Below are 22,761 nucleotides of genomic sequence, written 5' to 3' on the forward strand. Positions count from 1 at the left end.
AATTGAATTGTGGGTTGAGGATTTAATTTACGAGCCCNCTTTTTTATACGAACAGTGGTTCAATAGCTATACCGTCTGGCGAGTCTCTGGTATCATTTTAAATATTTATTACTTACAATAATAAGTCCAATTCCAACGCCAACACCACCAAGTATCTGAACGTTTCCAGCAATAAAGTTGTAAAAGGCAGTGTAACATCCCTAAAAGATGAATAATTCATAACATAACCCTCATTACAGAATTCAAACCAATAAAGGAGTCCTATAAACATCCATTAAAGGGATTGTAAAGAGGTTTTCTAAAAATTGTAGGAGTATAAAGAACTCTGATAGCATCAATTTGTGCACTATTCCAATTTTGAATAAAACGTATGTATGGTTCTTGCAATTTCACTTAAACTATGCGTTTTATGAGGTCACTATCGCAAAGGTCCTTAAATATCAATAGCAGCTTTTGCCGTAGAGACGTCATAAAATTCTTACTTTTTGTGCAATTGCATGAGCCATGGACGTTTGACTGAAAATTTTGAACGGTGAAAAGCGCCCCTGATACATAAGGGGGAAATAGTCAAAACAGGAAAATAATCAAGTCAACTGATCAATTTACGATATCACGATCTTCACGGCTGACTCTTCACAGAGTGGTTTTAAAATAGTTTGTGTTACAGAGTAAACAGTCAGTGTAATTATATATTTCACTGGTATAATATATGAAACTGATGAACATTCAACGAACCTCAGTAAATATCTGATCATTATACATATCGTAATAAACAGGTGGCCCAATAGCTGGTATAATATTTTTATCTAATCTAGCTTGACATTTAGTTACATTTAAATCCATATGACTTTTACAGCAGCTTTCTGGTACAAATCGTTTCATATTGTCTTAAATAAAAAATAATATCATTTTAACATAGTAATGGGCGGAAACCCGAAACGTTTATCAGATTTATACAGTTTAACGATTTATTTTGTGTGAATCTTATAATTCCCTTTATAGAGCAGTGTCAAGCCTTCTTTTCTTGGAACATTGCAGTTTTCATTTTTGACCATTCAGCTTCAAAACCGAATTGTTTACTTTAACGGTTTGGGTTCAGTAGCGGCGCCAGTCTCCCAAGACCATGGTTACAAATAGGAGGCAGACTGACTCAAAGAGGGACAACTGTGGAAGCTGAAATTAAAATGCAAAGGAGTTTTCGAAAAATAAAATTAATTAATTTGGTGCATTCTGACACATATTTAAGGGTAAAAACGTATAAAAATCATATTTTTTGAATTTGTTAAAAAGTGGTAGAACATTTAGGGTGCACCGAAGCACACCTTCGGTCGAAAAACTGGTAACGACCTATGATAGAAACACGAACCTAGGTTATCGAGTAAGCTAAGTAATGGTTATACTGGCGCTCATGGACCTATGATATTGTCTCTAACCAATATTGGTGTAGATTTATGATTGTAGAGATCAGTGTTAAGGTGGGTTTATACAGAGCGCGAACGCGAACGCGACTTTTCATCAGTTCAGTTATTCAAATAGAGCGCGAACACGAACGCGGAAAACCGTCGATGGCTTTCAATGCGGATCGCCTCTTTTGTTGTTAAAATTTGGTCATATGGTCATTTTGGAATCATCTCTCCGATTCCCTTCCAAATATCTTTTTTACTGTCTCTTTGTAAGTTTTTTTCAGCTGTCAAACAAAACTGGATTCTTTTCAACTTTTAAAATCAAAACTTCCGTTTTATCCATTGTTTGTACCCTACAAGCAAATTGGAAAAGCCATGTGCACAAGTTTCTATTTTAGGAAATGATGCAAGGGAGGTGGTACAAGCTGATTGGTTGATAGCAAGAAATCCGCCGCGACTTTCTGAAAAATTCGCTTTTGGGGCAATCTCGGCGGTCGACCGCGCGAACAAATATTTGTTCGCGTTCGCATTCTATTTGAACGGTCCCTCTATAAAATGATGAAACCATTCCATGACGAAAAACCGCGTTCGCGTTCGCGCTCTGTATAAATGCACCTTTATATCGACTAATTTGAACAAACTACTGAATAATTAACTTAACAAAGGATAAAATAAGTTAATTATTACAGATTATCACTTTCCCTCTACTATTACTATTGATTAACTCTCTTGTCTTTATATATATATATGGTCAATTATCTACTGACCGGCTTTTCTTCCGTATCGTGGCTGTGTAAATAAGAGTTTTGTCCGCTACATAACATATTCGATGATTGTCCCCGTGGGTCTGATTAGGGGCCACAGGAAAGGAGCTGATAACACCAGGCATTTAAAAAATCAATTATACGAATTTCAGTTGCATGGAGTCACCATAAGAATTATTAGCACACTTTCCGGACAAATAAAGAAGAAGTAGTCATAACAATATTTTCAAATATATATGACCATTGAAATTTATGAAATAAATACTACATATTTTATTATCGTTATTTCTTTTGAAACTCTATTTTATCCCAAGATAATACTAAGTGATAAAATTAGTCGTCAGTCTCGTTAAGATTATCATATTCAATGAATATCATCAAAGACCTGACTGCAGGCATTTTCTCTTTAATTGGACGGCGTTCTATAGAATTATCTGAGGTCAGACGTTCAAGCCAATGTAACAAGATCGAAAGAATTTCTTGCTATTGTGATCCGATACAGTTCTTCACGGCCTCGTGTTTACCAAGGACTATATGGCTTATTTTCGGGAAAAGAAGCGTATTTATTTCATTATTACGTTTTGTTTGATCAATTTCCATAGCTCTTTAAGCACGTCTACTCGTCAATAATTCCCACCAATTTTAATTAAGTTGCCGAGAGGGAGGACAGTTTTCAGAAGAGTTATCACGGATTGTGATCTATTGGTAGGACTTAATTAAACTGCGACATTAGCAGCTATTTAGGAACTTTGACTAAATTATGTACTTGAAAATCACGATGGTATATCAATAAAAGGCGATCCTATGCCAAATATAATATAAAAAAAACTGATAGTTATGGTCTTCAGAAATCGAACAGATGACGGTAAAATTCTTCCGTTCATAGGATTTTGACGAGAGCAGTTGAGGACATGATGAAATGACTGCTAATGTAGTCATCTGTACATACCTGATTGATTTCTAAACCATTCCGTGTGTTCTTTATAAAAAGCCCATGATGTAGTTGAATTTATTCCACCATCAACTCCACAGCAATGTAACTAGAAACAATTCAAATATAAAAAAGGAAAATTATGAAAAAAGAAAGGGTTTAATTTATGATGTCAAAACCTAAATGCATCCCGACTATATACGTAAGGAGTTCATTTTTAAAATGTTTTATGCCAAATTACACGACTAAAGCTTTGTACAATATACAGGCGATTGTTTATAATCCCATTAGATACTATTACCTTACCATTTTTTGCATAGAGTCCCATGCCTCCGTCACCGACGTTTGACCTTCTAAACCATAGGACGTATTAAGTGATTTGTATAGTTCGTTTATGGTGTATTCTCCAATCTGAAATGCATAATTCATATCTCAATAGAACGTAAGATAACCAACGACCAGAGCTTCTCCTTCATTTTGTTGAACTAAGTCTCTGATTAAATATTGATAACTTTTGTTCAATTTCTACAAGTCGTCTAAAACTACGAGAAAAGGCAGGTAATCGTTGTATGTCAAAATGTCTTCTCAGAGTACAATGATATTTAGGACTTTATCGATATCGGGATTTAAAAATATACATTAATGCCAGTAGAGGGAGCGACCCTTGCTTTAAAAACTTCACTTCGCTATTTATTTCTTAACTTTTCAATAAAAAGAAATCATTTTTATTTTTTATTCACAATTAGCCCCTTCATTACGATTATGATATTGATATTTCAAAAATTTATCTGTAAATTGGCGTGCTATATTATAAAATGTACACATTGCACAACTAATGTATAACGGTGTAAACCGATATGAAAACCTGTTATTCAACTTGTGTGAATAATACACGAAACACATTACCTGATCTTTGAAGGCATAAACTAAAGTTCCACCAATGACCAACCCAGTAAACATTAACAATAACAATATAAAAAACTGAAAAGAAACAACATGTGTATGTTCATTCTGAGGAACAAATGTGTGACAAAATCTATATATATGATCAAATGTAATTTTTACATACCCCTTTGTGTATCCAAAACACGTTACATATTGCAAACCTGGATGTTAGGTCCAAAATTTGATTAGGAAGTTAGGTTTCGTATATTTTTGTGGGTTAATTGTGATGCAATTAGAATATTCAACCAAGTACATGCTCAGTATTCTAACTGTTTTACCGACTACACGTGGACTGTAACAAGTTGCATTGCCAGTCCAATTTAATCAGTATTCCTGATAGTATAGCATAAATTATAGCCACTTTAGATGATGGAGTCAGACTGAACAGATCCAAAATTTCTTAGATGAAAGGAGGCACCCAAGTTAAAGAAAAAAACACATCTTGAAACACAAATATGAATGGAGTTTTACGTACTACTTTTCTGCACCATGTGGGCTAATGAAAACGGGCAACGCCATGCAGGGTGCAATGAGGGAAATTTGCCAGGACAGAAACACTGACAGGGACAAATCCGAAGGTAGTATCTCGACTTATGCCTGGACCTTCGAGTTTGTGAGAAACAGAACAGATAGTATCACAAAAGAATGTTAAAAGTACTTTACTCACCGTTACAAGCATGCATTTTACTTCTTTTAAAGCACCGCAGCAGCCAAGAAAAGATAGGACAATGACGACTCCTCCAGCAATGATTAATACTAATGATAATGTGGAATATAGATAACTCCCTAATATTGATGATACTTTAGTCAGTCCAGTTTGACTGGTTTCTGTATAAATACCTAAACCAAGTAGTCCACATCCTGCAACCTGAAAGTAAGGAAGTCACAGATGAAATTGTGTTTTACTTCCAAAAAATCATGTATATGTGCATTTGACAAACTCAACAGATCTGCTTCTTGAATGTGACACCTGCTAAATATTTTCTACAAATTTATATGACAAAAGAGATGATCTAGTGTAACCTTTCATTTTGTTAATGATAATGTTACATAGTTATATACTATAGCATGACGTTTACATGTCTCATTCGAGGTTGTTTTTTATGATGATTTTTCAGATGCAGTCAGTTGACCTGTAAAATTCTCAATCAAGCTCTCCCATACCAGAAATCAAAATAATGAAATAAACATATTGTCCTCTATTAGAATCCGCATGTAATAAATGTCCTACAAATTGTTAATACTATAGAATTGGACTTTAAGGTACTATGAGCTATTACAATTAATTTATATCTATTGGCTAATGCTTTTTTTGATTGTGATAAAGACGAGTATCTGTTGTCTAGTTTTCTTAAGGTTAAATTTGTGATGAAAAGAAATAAAAATTTAACAATAGGCTGAGATAAAAGAAATTTTTCTTCGATTTTCTGGGTCGAGATAAATCTTCTTTTGCTGGATAAATAAAGAAGAAATATTGTTTGTACCGGAATAATATTTTATGTCGACCTACTTTTGAGTTGAGCACTATATCGCGGAACACTCACAACAACGGGAATATCGATCGAATTATGAAAAAAATTGCAAGCGTTGTTCTATAAACCCCGGACTGCATATACCATAGGGACTTGGAGTGCAAATTGCAGAAATAAGTTTCAGGTGAAGAGCAAGATGTTACAGGGGATGTTCTAAATCACATCAGTTCCAAAAACGTACAACGGGGCAACGCAATTAAGTTCTGACAATTCCTTCCGTTGAAAAAAAAAACCGATTGTATTAGGGTCTGTATAAGATAGTTTATCTTATTAAAAATAGATCGATCAGCGGTCGTGTTATTAGCTTAAAACCCATTATTTATTGTTACAGAACCAGTGTTTATTACACTAGGAACTGACTTCCACATTATTTACAGTCATTTGATGGTGACAAGTTATATTTATAGGATTTCATTTATTACTGCATTGATACACTAGAGTCAACCTTGAAAACCAACAGACAACAATTCATCTGCTATAATATCATATAGCTAATCAGAGAAAATTCACTAACTCCATATTTTGTTTTTTCAAGGATAACTCAGCAAAAGTCCCCAACGACCAAATATCATGTCATTATAAAACACCCGACTTTGGTTTAAGATTTAGGGTCAGAAATCACAAAAATGAAGAACACAACTTCAAAGGATACTACTCAAAGATAAGATTGCCAGATTGCAAAGACACTGGAATTCTTATTTAAGATGTATTCTTAAGATAGCTTGCCAGGTGAGGTAATATACGCCTACTTTGATTTTAAATAAAAATATTTAACAATTACCAGTATAAAAATATTCAACCTTCAGATATATACTTCTTTTGAACTTTTTGAGGCGATACTGAATAATATTACCAAGTTTCATCAATATGTCAAGAATTGGGCTAAAACTGTTTTTAAGAACAAGGGTAATAATATATTTCGATTTTTGTGATTTTCTTTAGGGTTCATCTTTGGGTGATTGCATACACCCACACCAAGTTTCGTCAAGATCATTTTGCTTTTAAATAGGGTTCTGACGGACAGGCGGATGGACGGGGTGACGATAATATACGCCCCCCCCCCCCCCTTTTCATGTAGGCGTATAAAAACGTTTTCATAGTAAGAGGAATAATAGTATTTGAGATCTTTGTCTTTGTATAAAAATAACCTTGTTTATTTACAAACATATAAAGCACAACTTTCTGTTTTGTATATTAGATCGTATTTTTACTTTAAACGTTATATAATAGGCAAGGCTAGATTTACTACGAGTAAATTGTTTACAAAGATCACAGTCTAAAAGGCTATATATTGACTACTATATTGATAACTGGACCAGTCTATATATTAGTTGATCAGTTCACTACTATATTGGTAACTGGACCAGTCAATATGTTAGTTGATCAGTTCACTACTATATAGCTAACTGGGCCAGTCTATATATTAGTTGATCAGTTCACTACTATATAGCTAACTGGGCCAGTTTGTATGTTACTTCATCAGTTCACTACTACATATCTAAATGGGCCAGTCTATATATTAGTTGATCAGTTCAGTACTATATAGCTAACTGGGCCAGTCTATATATTAGTTGATCAGTTCACTACTATATAGCTAACTAGGCCAGTCTATATATTAGTTGATCAGTTCACTACTATATAGCTAACTGGGCCAGTCTATGTATTAGTTGATCAGTTCACTACTATATAGCTAACTGGGCCAGTCTATATATTAGTTGATCAGTTCACTATTATATAGCTAACTGGGCCAGTCTATATGTTAATTGATCAGTTCACTACTATATAGCTAACTGGACCAGTCAATATGTTAGTTGATCAGTTCACTACTATATAGCTAACTGGGCCAGTTTGTATGTTACTTCATCAGTTCACTACAATATGGCTAACTGGGCCAGTCTATATATTAGTTGATCAGTTCACTACTATATAGCTAACTAGGCCAGTCTATATATTAGTTGATCAGTTCACTACTATATAGCTAACTAGGTCAGTCTATATATTAGTTGATCAGTTCACTACTATATAGCTAACTGGGCCAGTCTATATATTAGTTGATCAGTTCACTACTATATAGCTAACTGGGCCAGTCTATATACTAGTTGATCAGTTCACTACTATATAGCTAACTGGGCCAGTCTATATATTAGTTGATCAGTTCACTACTATATAGCTAACTGGGCTAGTCTATATATTAGTTGATCAGTTCAGTACTAAATAGCTAACTAGGCCAGTCTATATATTAGTTGATCAGTTCACTATTACATAGCTAACTGGGCCAGTCTATATATTAGTTGATCAGTTCACTACTATATAGCTAACTGGGCCAGTCTATATATTAGTTGATCAGTTCACTACTATATAGCTAACTAGGCCAGTCTATATATTAGTTGATCAGTTCACTACTTTATAGCTAACTAGGCCAGTCTATATATTAGTTGATCAGTTCACTACTATATAGCTAACTAGGCCAGTCTATATATTAGTTGATCAGTTCACTACTATACAGCTAATTGGTCAGATAGGGGTTATTTATTAGCCTCCGAACACTCTGATATGAACGATTTGCTTACCAATATAATTGCATTGAAGCAAAACATGGAATACTTAAGAAAATTCCCACAACCGTTGAGCCCCATTTTGTCATCCTGAAAAATATAAATATAAAATTGGGATCAGATAAATACCTTTTCCTTAAAATACCTACTTGATAGGTAGCATAATATAATAAGCAGAGATAAATTATTAAAATTCATAGAATAGTGGCTAGTAATCGATATTTATCTATTTATCTATCAGAAAATAAAATGAAATATGTAACTTTCTACCCAACAATCGTTCAGAATCGCTTTTGCCATTTTTAGTCGTGGTGAAATTGAATTATCAACTCTAAAAATTGTACTAAGAGGAGAAGTTATCTTAATCTTAGAAAAAAAATGCAGATCTGGATGTATCGTTTCGTGTTTCATCTTCTCTCAATCGTGTTCTGTAGAACAAAATTGTCAGATCATAGATTGCATGTGGAGTTAAAATAAGATTGAATTTTGGCTTCATGTTAATTTAAGTTTGAATGGATATAAAGCTTTCTATATAGCAATTTGATATTGCAGATGGGGAGGAGTCAAAAATCAAAAAAAGTATTTGAGGTCTGTTTATTTCAAAAGTTTTGTAAATTATACTCATCCATGATAATAAATATATTCCAAGATACTATACACTCCATAAAAATCCAAGTCTACTCTCTGGCCACATTGAGTTCTAGATTGAATCTTTTTCCTCATGTCACAAATATTCAAAATATAATTTTCAAGTGCATACCAATTGTCTTAGAATGCCTTTAGGTCTAAGAATATATACGTTTTGAAAATTTGCACTTGAAATGAACACACTTCTCTCCAAAAAATTTCATGTGAAAATGACACACATTTTGAGTTCAAAATCTCCCTTAGCAAAATCATTGTTTCAAATAATTTTGTTTTCAATGGTTGGCATTTTCATCAACCCGAAGACAATCGAAGACTCTCAGCAATATTTGGAGATTAATATTTCAATTCATACGAAAAATGATAGCCAAAATGTAATTTAGAACTTGATGTGGCCAGAGAGTAGGTTAAACTCTCGATCCCGTTCAAATGCTAAAAAAATCAGTTTAAAAAAACATTCATCGAAAATTTTGTTTTATTCAAAAGGTTTGCTCAAAGCTGGCCAAAACTGTGGTCTCTATAAGTCATGGACTGACATAAATGTGAATTATGAGTTTTGTTTGTGTTCTATTGAAATATATATGCTGCCAATTCCGAAATTTGAATATAAAAATGAAAAATGTTAATTACCTAAAACAGGCTAAACAAATGAGAAATAAATTTTGAGCAAATAATTAGTAAATAACTGAACCAGAAAGTACTAAATAAAAATAACGCTGCAACTAAAAAAATTTTCGATCTATGTATCTGGACATAGACGTAATCATACATGTCTCGAACATCATATTTAAAAGTTCTATGATTATAGAAGACCTGGAAAATCGAGATGATATCTTGCACGTGTTTTGAAACTGTTTCTGCATGAGGTCAAACGTGCACTGATGTACGTATGGGACATAATGGGGCAATTAGTTTTGATTGCCCGGAAATTTTGAATTTCTGCAATTTGAAAAAAATCTTAAATATTATTTAAAAAAAAATCTATATAGGTTTCATTTTTGAATAGATGAGGTATAAGAATGTCAGGAAGATGCCAAAATTACATTTTCTGTATCTAGTTCAATATGTCTGGATAATCGAAACTAATTATCTTATAAAATACCTACTGCGATCTAATCAGAACTTTAACCCTTTTCCTGCTAGTTTTACGTCATAACTACTTACACATGGTTTTCTCTATCCTCAGTTATCTATTTTTAAAATACTTCAAAAGAGTATGAATCACTGAATCTGCTTTTTCTATTTAATTTAATTATATTTAAACCTATTTTCTTGACATCTAGACATGTTAGATTTCCAATATTCCCCTTCGTCCACGGGGAAATATAATAGCATTTAATTCATTATCACTTTGGAAAAACAAAATATTTTTGTGCAATTGACTAATAAACCTACGGGAATTTTCGAATGACGAAAGTTTTGAGTAATTGGCAGAGTTGGCAAAGGACATAACTTTCAATTCATGTCATGTACTACAGACCGGAAGTGTGTTCTTGATGATATAGAATTCTATCATATACACCTTATTCAATTTCGATCAACCACCATTTGCACCAGTTTGTATCATTGTAATGAAATCATTCTGAACATTTTGTTTTAGGTTTTCATCAATTGTTTTGATATGCCGTGAGCATATCAAACTATGAAATAAATTAAATGAAATGAATAGAGTTTTACGTCCTACTTTCTGCACCATGTGGGCTAATGAAGACAGGGCAACGCCATGCAGGGTGCAATGAGAAAAATTTTCCAGTACAGCGGCATTGGCCTGCTCTATTTCGATTTCCAACTGTCGAGGGATCTTTAAGATGCCTCGATTTATTGACCCATTGACAGGGGGAAACCTTTTTTTACACTTAGAATTTGAATCCAGTTTGCTTGCATAAGTCTCGTCTTTTCTTGATCATATATGATATGGCATGATATGATATATATAATATAAAATATATAAATCACACAGTAACAGACGTTCAAGATAATAGTCTAGGTGTGGCGTATATAAGGTTAAACATGCGATAAGATATATACATTTAAATACGATGCTATACATTATAGAAAGTTAATCTTTTCACCGCATCTCCGTACTTTCTAATTAAATTTCAAATATTCTGTTTATAGATTGAATTTGATTGACAGCACCTGTAGTCTTGGAAATTTTATATTCGTCGGTAATAGCGTAATTCCATTAAAATTAAATGGACGGGTATTTTTTATTTTATGGGTTAACAATTTAGCAAAAATAATTCTGATTTCAGACACAGCCTACTAAATCACTTTCTTTTCCATGACATGGTTACATTGTTGCAGTCATAATCCAAATCAGCAATGATTTTAAATAATGACCAGTGATTGTGAGAGATAATTCGGTAAAAATTGCTTCACCTTGCCAGTTTGCCCGCTCCTAAATGAATCACTGTTTCAAAGCTCCTCTAGGATTCTCGCTATAAAATAATTCTCAACACTAATAGATTGGAAGGCTAAACTATAGGTAAAATCATTAGACAAATTTAACCAAATGTTGCTTTTGTCTTGAAATATGAAGAGAAACAGAATGGATGCCAAAACTACGAAGCCAGATGGTTGATATTTTAAAGAGGTGGTTGACATTTCAGAAATGAGTTGTAAATATATAGGTTGGCAGGTGGCGAGGTGAGAATGACGCATGCCGACAAAGACAGAAAATTGTCGTTCCAACTATCACCTGAAAAGGTTCTTCCGGATTGATGAGATATCGTTTATACTTGTGATGAGTGGCCACAGACATGTGAGGTTAGGACATTTGGTGTTACTGCTCTGAAGTCTACTTTGTTATGTAGAATCATTTTAAGCATGAAAGCTTCCTAAACTGTTGAGAATCGGAACATGCAAAAAGCAGTCGTAAATAATCGACTCTATAAACCGAGTCACAATGCAAACAAATTTTAAAAGGAATATTTATTGTTAGTGATATTATTTGGAAATAGAGTAGGAATACTTACCAAATTATATAGTCCACTATATAGTGGTGGGGGATTCACAGAACTTCTCTTTTTCAACAGAGCTAATTCCTTTTCTTCGTGCATAATTCGAGACATTTTGTATGTTTTCAGAAGAAAATTCCTATACAGTAACCAATATGTATTTATCACAATTAAATCACAATTGTTAATCACAATATCATTTTACATTTAATTCAGTTAGTATCTGTATCTGTATTTCTGGCACTTTATATTAGTCCAAGAAATGATTATTTAATTTCAAAATGTAGTTAAATTCAATCCCGCAAATCTTTTGCATTACAAATCCCGATGACTGAGAACCGTCTTACAGAGTCATGATCTATTGAAAGAAAAAGTTTAAAATGATGAAGAAATGTAATATATTCCACCTTTATTACCATAACTAATACTAAGAATATTTCTGCAAATGTCATCTTATCAGTAAAAAAGAGGCACGGAAGCTGACCTAATCTAAGATAAAGATGTCATTAATTATACTTCTGACTCCCAAATGCTCATCTCTGACTTTTAGAAACTTCAGTAGAAGGAAGTTACTAGAACAGCAATCTTCACATGGTCAAGGGTTTCACCACAATGACCAGAAATGATATCTGAAAAATTTACATTATTTGGAAATAGGAAAAATTGTTAGAAATTGTCTATCGAATAGCAGTAGAAGTAGAGGAATTTCTACAGTTAATCATTTCCAAACCATACATATTTTGAACTGGTTGGTAACATCAAAGAAATTATTCTCCTGATCAACAATGCCATTTTTATAGTGGTATAGCAGCATCAATTCTTGGTAGATAGATGCATGAATGAGTTTGACCTTGCTGAAATGGATCGATGACAATAGATCTGAATAACTAAGTATTCTCATAGGTTAATTCACTACAGACTCTTTCTATACATGTCGTAATGTAAATCTATGACCTCCATTAAATATCTGAACCAAACTAATAATGAAGACATCACGCTTGGCATCTTAAATGCAGCTCTTCAAAACATTCTGACAAGTGAAGATGGTGGATTTCTGAGAACCAATAGTTAATTACTAAACGTGTAAAAGATGGCAGCCCTGCTCAGACACTCTGTAAGGTTTCTATAGAATCTAGATTGACAGCACTCTATTCTTGGAATTAATCAAAAACTGAAGAAAAAGTGAATACTGATGTTCTAAGGGGTAATATTAAATCTATGATTACTAATTATTGAATTATATAGAATTCGTTATAACGAATAATGAGGATCGATATATCAATAGTTATTGTATTTAGATCATAAACAACCTTTTATACAATCAATATGGCTGTGTCTATAGAGTCTATATTAAACAGTCAAATAATAACTAGACCAAGACAACAATATCCTGACTATACTGTTTTCCATTATATACTCGCACTCCTGACTGAAAGACAGAACCAACACATATCAGGAGTGAACCAGCTCGGTATTTTTGATTCCGTGGCTACTCAGTGGATTGTTTGACTTTTGGGATGTCAACTACGATGTCATTACATTACCACAAACGCATAAAACTAGAGGTCATTAATTATCCATAACACCCATGTGTTTATTTTGACTTTCTCGATAGATTGAATTAAATTTTTAATAATAATTCTAACATGAAATAATTTATCAATTAATTATGAACTATAGTGATATTCACAGTTTGAAACCTGAAATTTATAGCCCAATAGAAACTGCTATCCATCACAACGAAGACAAACATTCGACAAATGTAATAAAATCCAGTCGGTTTTGGTTTTGACATTCAAACGTGATTACCACCAGAATCGAACTTCGGTTACGTTGGTTTTTTGATGGATTTTTTTTTAGTTTTTTTTTTTTTCAAAATGAGCGCAAACTGTTTTCTTAAGCTAAAGAAGATTTAGTTGTAGCTATTTCTAGAAGTAACATTTCACAGTGATGGACCTGAAGTGACTTAAAGTATTAAAATGAAATCTAGAGGAATTGATTTAGCAGGAGAATATTATGTAGTTTAATCTTTTTATATTGGTAGTTTGATTTCACTGACGCTTTGGTAAACACATTCGACCTTTAACAGACCAGCCTTGTATCCGAAAAAATCTGTTGAGTTATGCGATGGTATTAGATAACGTCTGGATATTTATGAACCTTCTTTGATGAAAGAAGCAACCCGATCGAAACAAGTGATGATTGGGAGGTTAGAATATAAATTTTTTAAGTAAAATTTTGTTTTTTAATTAATTATCCTTTCTAGACATCTTTGATTTCTAAACTTTTGCCAATATTACTCTGAGCAAAGCTTTCTTTAAAAACTCAACAACTTATTCATGGAATATGAAGCAAATCACACGAACATTTTTCCAGCAGCTCGTAGGTAACCACAAGATGCTGTTCCACTACCTCGAGTCCGGGAGGTTTAGATCGTACATTTTGAAAGTAACATTCTAAAACTTCCGTTGCATTCACCTCAACCCTAATTTACTTTGTCACGTTGAAATCTTAAAATTCAACGTTTATTTCGCTAGGTCCGAAAGGCACAATACTCGTTGTATGTTATGATTAATGACCAAGTGCCTGCCTCAATCAGCCGCCGCGACCCTCAGCTACCAGATAGTAGTGTCTGAGCTATATACAGAATCTGATATGATCTGAATGAGATAAAGAGTGGCTGAGGGAAGAAAACTTCATTATAATATGATTATATTGAAGAAAGATGGTGTAACTAGATTAGTGTCTATTATTGACAAGTTTGATATTAAATCTATCTTTCACGCCGCCAGTCTTCTAATCAGTAAAGATACTAATGATTATATAGGCCTATAGCACCTATAATCACATTGATGTCTCGAGTGTCTATTTTAAACTTGATCGGAAACTATCTCTATCAGGAACAATGGTCTGGACTGATCGTTTGTTACGACATCATGAAACCAAAATAAGCTTATAAACCATTTAAAGTCTTCTTAGCAGGTCACATTCCGCAAAGAGATGACTCTAACCAGTAATACTGTAACTAAAAACATTAAATTGTTTCGGTACAATAATTAATCACTTGAATCACAATATTGATATACATGTATAATAGCGAAGTAAGTTTTGGTACAGTTTGGAAGATACGGTATTGAAATTAAAGGCACAGTGACGTAAATTACTGAAGGATGACACTACAATATGGGAAACATACTGTAAAGGGGCTAGGAGCTAATATGATCTCATACAAATTAATATGAAAACCATGTCAACTCTGAGTGATAAACTGTCATCATAACATTGGATTAACGCTTACATTAGAAATTCAAAAACTATTTACCATTACATTGTAATGATTTAATTGACAACTTTGGCGTATATTAGTAATATGGCCTCACGTGACTGAATTCATAGACTAGTCATATGACATTAGAAATGAAATCCAAGCTATATTAACACTGACTCATCAGATGTCATAAGAAAATAAAATCCAAGCTATATTAACACTGACTTGTCAGATGACATTAGGAAATGAAATCCAAGCCATAATAACACTGACTCGTCAGATGTCATAAGAAAATAAAATCCAAGCTATATTAACACTGACTTGTCAGATGTCATAAGAAAATAAAATCCTAGCTATATTAACACTGACTTGTCAGATGACATTAGGAAATGAAATCCAACCCATGATAACACAGACTAGTCATATGATATTAGAAATGAAATCCAAGCTATAATAACACTGACTTGTCAGATGACATTAGGAAAGGAAATCCAAGCTATAATAACACTGACTAGTCAGATGTCATAAGAAAATTAAATCCAAGCTATATTAACACGGACTAGTCAGATGTCATTAGAAATGAAATCCATGCTATATTAACACTGACTAGTCAGATGTCATAAGAAAATTAAATCCAAGCTATATTAACACGGACTAGTCAGATGTCATTAGAAATGAAATCCAAGCTATATTAACACAGACAAGTCAGGCGACATTAGGAAACGAAATCCAAGCTATAATAACACTGACTAGTCAGATGTCATAAGAAAATTAAATCCAAGCTATATTAACACGGACTAGTTAGATGGCATTAGGAAATGAAATCCAAGCTATAATAACACAGACTAATCATATGATACTAGAAATGAAATCCAAGCTATATTAACACAAACTAGTCAGATGACATTAGAAAATGAAATCCAAGCTATATTAACACAAACTAGTCAGATGACATTAGAAAATGAAATCCAAGCTATATCAACACAGACTAGTCAGATGACATTAGAAAATGAAATCCAAGCTATATCAACACAGACTAGTCAGATGTCATTAGAAAATGAAATCCACGCTATATCAACACAGACTAGTCATATGATATTAGAAAATGAAATTCAAGCCATATCAACACACACTAGTCAGATGACATTAGAAAATTAAAACAGACTAGTTAGATGACATTAAAATTAAATCCATGCTATATTGACACTGACAAGTCAGGTGACATTAGAAAATGAAAACCAAGCTATATTGTCATAAACTAGTAAGATGGCATTATAAACATAAACCAATTAGATAATGATAATTAATAAAAAAAAAATTGCATTTAAGATATAATTATATCAACGCAAATCAATTAGTTGATCGTATCAATGTACATGTATCATCAAAATATTTTGAAAGAATGAAATTTGGCAGCAAAACTATATTGACACAGACTCATTAGAGATGGCATAAAAACTGGCATTCGAGCTATCACATTTCTTAACAAACATTTCTTCACCATAGAGTCTAATTACACGTAATATAATCATAGCTTCTTTCCATTATTGTTTTCTTCAAATCAATGACTCTAGTGTATCACGTGATAATAAAATCCTTGGAAACAATTCAACCCAATTAATATTAGTAAAATGTTCCATTTAAAGGACTAAATTGTCCATTGACTACATCCGAATTGATCCACACCTAATCACACTGTTTCCTTTATAATGGCTTAAACGATCGTTAAGTCTTACTTCCTTTAGGACCATTCTCCTACCTGCCTTAATCACAGTGAAACGGAACCTTGTAGAAACGTGTTTAAAGCAGAGTTTAAAGAGCGGTGTGTTGATTATTGATACAAGCTGTTTTGTTGAGTTATGTGGTTTGACAAGGTGAACTAAAGTAAACGACCGCGACACAGAAACCAACATAGTTCAATTATCTAAACCTAAACACCCGTTTTGTTTCCAAATTTAAATTTTTTTAATGGTTGTTCAAGTGTAGATTTTAACATGTTACCCAAACTTAAAGTATTTCTGCACGTGAAATCAAAATATCTGTTGCAAAAATTGTTTTTTAGTACTTGAATTGGGGGTTTGACCATGTGATTGTGTTGAAACACAACCACCATATCCGAGTAATTATTATAACCAAAACTTTGCAAAAGATGATATTTAGTTAGCTTTATAATGTCAATAGTTAGATTTATTTTGTACTTATGTAAGATATTATTCCTGAATTCTTATTATACTTAGTTTGATTTTTCTGTTATTTATGAGAAAATAAATGGCCTCATTCAATTCTAAATATTATTGTCATTATTTTAATCATCATGTAACAAGCACAACACAGGGGATAAAAATTGTATTTGGTACTTGAGTTGGAGGTTTGGTCGTGTGATTTTGTTAAAATATATAACAAAACCACCATCCGAGTAATTGCTATAACCAAAACTTTACAAAATCGGTTTTATAATACTGTACTCGACCATATAAATTGAGTGGATCGTTGAAAATGGTGCAAAGTTGTGACGATGCACGTAACAAAAATAGTTTTACTTGAATAACTTAAATTTACTTTTCATAAACTACTTTTGATTCCTATCGGAAGAAGCCAAAATGTAGCACCCTACTATTAAATATAGAAACTGCATTTGTGACAGCAATGACCTTTAAAAAGTGTCAATAGAGGAACAAACAATTTACCAAGAGAGGTAAATGAAGACTGTTTGTTTATCGAGAATCCAGAGTACAATATTGATCGTCGGGTCAATATTGCCATTTTCCCATTATTCTTTTCAAGTAATAGAGACCAGAGAAACCGGAAATTATCGGCATGTGCCAAGGCTCGAAATAATACAAATTTCATATTCAAAACCTCTCAGGAAAAAAATATTATGACAAAACTCGTGCCTCTTAACAATTTGAACATGGGCTGAATTGATAGGATTAGTTTGAATTGATTGCTGATTTCAGATTAAAAATGGTCCAGCTTATATCTCGTTAATTTTTAAACACCTCCATCTTTCTATGACAACGTTCACATCTCCTTCTAAACGCTCCATTTTTGATAAAAAGATATAAAATGTTGGTATAAATAAACACGTGGAACGTTTGAATATGAACGCTTTCAGAATATTAGTAGTTAACCCGTGTGATCTTGCAAATGTTCTATAGATCCTTTGGGTTTTCAAACAATTGCAATGACACGATTTCGAAGTGGAACCACTGTGTTAACCTCCGATTACACTAGTGAAAATGAAACAGCTCTTAAGTTTTCAACCGATTTTCAAAATATTTAGATGTTGGTTTATAGGCTACTTTTAAAATTAAGATCGACTACCGTTTGCGAATTTTAATCTTTTGTAAACACTCCTGAGTAGAAGAAATGCTACAGATACTTCATATAGTATAAATAAAGTTTTTGAAAGATACTCTCTTATAGAAGCACTGGCCTAGGTCACAAGTGGATTTCAGCATTGGAATACATCAATTTGATAGGAAATTACCTAATTCTGGAGAGATTTACAAGATAAAAAATAATTCAGAAATGCAGAGCAATTGTTACAGGGAGTTAATTTTTAGCTTTAGTTTTTAATCTGGTCGTTGTAGATACAGAAACCTTTTCTATGGACATAGCAATGGAATGATTGGTTGAATTGAAATGATTCGCGATTGGTCTGTCTTTTTTATGAAGAATGGCAGCCATGACAGCTTAGACGAGTGCGCAACGAGTTTTGGGTTTCGCCAACATATTGAACATCGCCTTGTTTACAGGAAATTAGGTATATGATGTTTTTATCGATGAATGAAAGAACGTCCGTAAGTTCGAATATAGTGGTAGATGAAAACGAATTGCATATTGCAACGAATTATAATGTGAAAATTAAAAGGGCCACAGTGACCTCCTAAAGTATTTTTCTTTTCAACCGATTTTGCTATGAAAGTGTTTAGTATCCGCATTTCCAAGTTGGCATAATATTTTTTTTTTCATCACCTTTGTTTAATCCACCTTCTAAACATTTTCTCAAAACTAGTTATCTCAAATAGAAACAATATGATTATCTGTCTGCCAAGCCTGATTGTCGTGAGAGACAATTGTACACTTTGCCTAAAATTCATAAAAATCCAACCAGTGGTTTATCTACAATAAAATCCCTTTAGGCCGCCTGATTATATCTGAGTGAGTCGTATGCAGTGCAAGAATACATTGATCATTTCTTACTACTTCTAGCATGTCAACTTCGCGCCTACCTCAAAGACACAACCGATTTTGTCAACGAAATAAACAATCTTCGAGTTCCTTCTAATGCTATTTTAATTTCTATCGACGTTTCTTCCAAGTATACCAATATCGATAACACTACTGGTTTAACGGCTGATCGTAAAGCTTTTAATAGAAACCCAGATCCAAACCGACCCAATTCAGACCCAGATGCAATTCTACAGCTTTTAGAGATTTGTCTCAGTGTAAACGATTTCACATTTAATGGTAAAACATATTTACAAACTTCAGGGACAGCTATGCGCAAACGATTCGCTCCTTCGTACGCAAACTTTTTCATGGCAGAGTGGGAACGTGAGGTATTGCCCCTTGTCCATTTGACCCACTTTTTACGGACGCTCTTTGGCTGATATTTTTATGTTTTAGACCTATTCTATCGAACAGATACTAAGAATAATTTACGAACTAAGAAATATTAATGCTCACAGGTCGGATATCAAATTAAGGAAAGACAAGCCTGTTTCTCATAATTTCATCCTCGACAATCTCACCCTAATCCCAATTGAGCGCATAGAAATTGACTTACCAAATTCCGTCAATCTAGAGAAGCCCATTGGATTGAGACACTGAATACAGAACTAAATATTCACCATAATGTAGGCATAGCACCTTTTGTTGTTACAACCAGTAATCGAGCAAACAAGATGGTCCATGCTCACTGTAAGAGCCATGTATATAAGCATGTATAAAATGGAGGTTGCATATTCAAAAAATAAGAACTTAATGATAATACTGTTTATAGTAAACTAAAAACAATCAGTACATAACAGATACTATATTCTATTATATTGGACGAGTTATTTTTTCTAATTTCAGATCAGAATCAGAACAGATGAAAACTCAATATCAGGGCCCTTAATCCCAATGTCTAAATAAAGTATCTGTTTTACTCTAGGCCTGTACATTGGGAGAATCAAACCTCCCCTTCCCCGAAATCTAATATGCCATAATTTACTTTCTTACGCAACACAAAACATCAGTTATGAAAGGATCAAAGCTTTGATGAATTCTGCTGCAACGTTCAATTAGAATTAATTCATGTGTCATACATAATACACACTTATTTTCACAATACCAGTCTTATTAATCTGACTTGAATTAAATACTTCCTGTTTCATGGATTAAACAACGGGGTCATGAATGTGACATATTATTGGTTACAAATACCATACTATGGTACTAAATTCCAAATAACTAAAACCTATGTCACAGTTTCTGATGCAATGGCAAAGTACTGAAAATGTGTTCCTTCCGATTAATATTTTTTGTAAAAAAACATCAAATATGGTACTCGATTTTCTTTAAAAAATCAAAAATCATTTCAGCCCTATCGTTCATTTACTATAAATGTATTTGGAATGATGACAGTCTGGGACACATTTTCTATTGACATTATTTTCAATCTTTTAATCTTAGATTTGAATCTTCGGATTCGGTCTCCATGCTCATTATATGCCTATTGTTCCATAAGGTTGATTACAATACTCATTGGCAGTGCTGTTCTTGGCCCAATCCTACCCTTAAAATTTACATGCCGTATATTTATTATAGCTTTGTTAATGGCATTGACCTTGGCTTATTGACGTGTATTGAAGCCGCTCTATTTTACAGTTTAAAAGAGTTGAGGACATGTAGGTTTTCTCTCTTATCAAGTACTACCGGCAATTTCTGTGCACAATACCTGCCAACGAAAGGACACTAAGAAAAGCTATGTCTTCTCTACTACCAAAAAACTGGAGAAAAGTATTTTTTGGAGTGGAAGAATTAAGAAGAAATTCTATAAAATTCAATCTAATCAAAGATCAAGAATTATTACGTAATGTTTTGTAAATAAAAACTTAATAAAACACGACCATGTTGGTCTTTATATAATTTACAAGATGATCAGTTGTTTTATAAGTATATTGACAATAGAGAAATGAACCCACCTTAAGAAGTAATCTGGTAGCTGGAACAGGTTTTTTCACCTGTTTAGGTTGTTTAAGATCTTTAGGTCTCTGTCTTTCCATATTGATAACGGTTTAATAAGATTTTGCTTCAATACTAATCCGATTAATCAAGATCAAAGAAATAATTATGTCTTTGATGATAGCCAAGGTTCATATTACATCTCAGGATCGGAATTCTGACTTAGTCTTGTTTAATTCCATCTTAAAAGCAAATTGTGTTATTCCTTGATATATATCATTTAGTTTTAATAATTACAGATTATGTTTTTCACTCTTTATTTATTGATATATTTGGTAACGACTAATTTTTCCGAATTACCAAAATAAGCTGCTATTTAACTTACTCTTCTAGTAAGATCTAATGTTGTTTTTTTTATCAGAATTTTGGTGAGCAAATGGTCACACAATATCTTTTTCACATTTATCCATAAGCTAAACAATTTGTTTTTTTAGGTTATCAAGTTTTTATTTCACAAAGGAATCCTTGTAGGCTATCAATGAAATTGTCTCGAGAATATCACGATACCTTTACACATTCTGGACATAGTTGAACCCTTCTTGATCATCTACTACCAACATTACATGTATTCCTTCACCCAATGTTTCAGCTTGGCGGGTATTTACTTTGTGTCTTAATTCAACAGTACTTTTAAGGTCTAACATCTAGTAATTTCATTTACCTCGAACAGATCAATAAAACGTTCACCCTATACATCTTGGAGGATTTGGTATAGGTTATTTTGCACATAGCACATTATTGAAACTCAATCTGTTTAAATTAATCAACTTAGATGTGAAATGAAAAGTTTGTATGAATACATGAACTTGAACTGAGTTCGTTCTTAAAGGACGTAGTGAAATACAAATTAAAATTCGATTTAAAATACGTCGTTTCAAAAGTGGGACATTTTAGTTTTTACTCATTCGCCTCAATTAAAGTACGTTCATTCTTCGGCCTTTCAGGTAAACTCTTCTCGTTCGAAGAAGATTTAAATAAAGAAATTATTTTAACAACTATGTTAAGGGGCTATAAAACCATGGTAAGTTTCCAGGAGTGTACCCCTTTAATAATAAAATACGATTGAATCAATATAATAGTTGCCTGTGTCAATTTAATGTAAACCTAGTGATTTTCCCCGTTTTGTTGAGAAGTCCCCCATCACGTGCGATATTTTCTCTTACAGCAGTAAACAAACAAACAACAGACAATAAATCGAAGACGTCAATTTCTAAAAAGCTGCACAATTTAAAATCAATGATTGTACAACTTTCTTTAATTAAAACGAATATTAAATTATGAGAAAATCTTATTAAAATATATTTACAAGTACGAACTATCTCGATGACTGTCTTCCTGGCCCATGTCCAGGTATATTGGAAATGGTGCATTGAGACTTCATCGATATACACATTTACAACTGGGTAGATAGTGTGATAAAAGGGATAGTTTTCACTCGTCTTTTTCAGATTTGGTCCGGAATAAAGACCACTATTGCTTTCGGATGCGGCTAAGAATAAATAAATGAATGAGAATGGATAAAGC

General features: G+C 33.0%; 1 protein-coding gene across 1 annotated transcript in view; it reads right to left on the reverse strand.

Moving 5' to 3' along the window:
• Nucleotides 1-16,751, reverse strand: part of LOTGIDRAFT_231077 (hypothetical protein) — a gene marked incomplete at its 3' end in the record, with an annotated part of 16,987 nt that extends 236 nt beyond the window's left edge. Inside the window, exons 1-9 of the mRNA XM_009051670.1 lie at nucleotides 16,521-16,751; nucleotides 11,754-12,093; nucleotides 8,146-8,220; nucleotides 4,711-4,911; nucleotides 4,005-4,079; nucleotides 3,405-3,509; nucleotides 3,117-3,207; nucleotides 736-887; nucleotides 117-200 (exon numbers count right to left, since the gene is read on the reverse strand). Coding sequence (XP_009049918.1) covers nucleotides 117-200; nucleotides 736-887; nucleotides 3,117-3,207; nucleotides 3,405-3,509; nucleotides 4,005-4,079; nucleotides 4,711-4,911; nucleotides 8,146-8,220; nucleotides 11,754-11,849 — 879 coding nt within the window. The 5' untranslated portion in view covers nucleotides 11,850-12,093; nucleotides 16,521-16,751. The remainder of the gene's footprint in view (nucleotides 1-116; nucleotides 201-735; nucleotides 888-3,116; nucleotides 3,208-3,404; nucleotides 3,510-4,004; nucleotides 4,080-4,710; nucleotides 4,912-8,145; nucleotides 8,221-11,753; nucleotides 12,094-16,520) is intronic.
• Nucleotides 16,752-22,761: the final 6,010 nt, after the last annotated feature.

Source organism: Lottia gigantea (assembly GCF_000327385.1).
Source record: "Lottia gigantea unplaced genomic scaffold LOTGIsca_17, whole genome shotgun sequence".
Classification (NCBI taxonomy): Eukaryota; Metazoa; Mollusca; class Gastropoda; family Lottiidae; genus Lottia; species Lottia gigantea.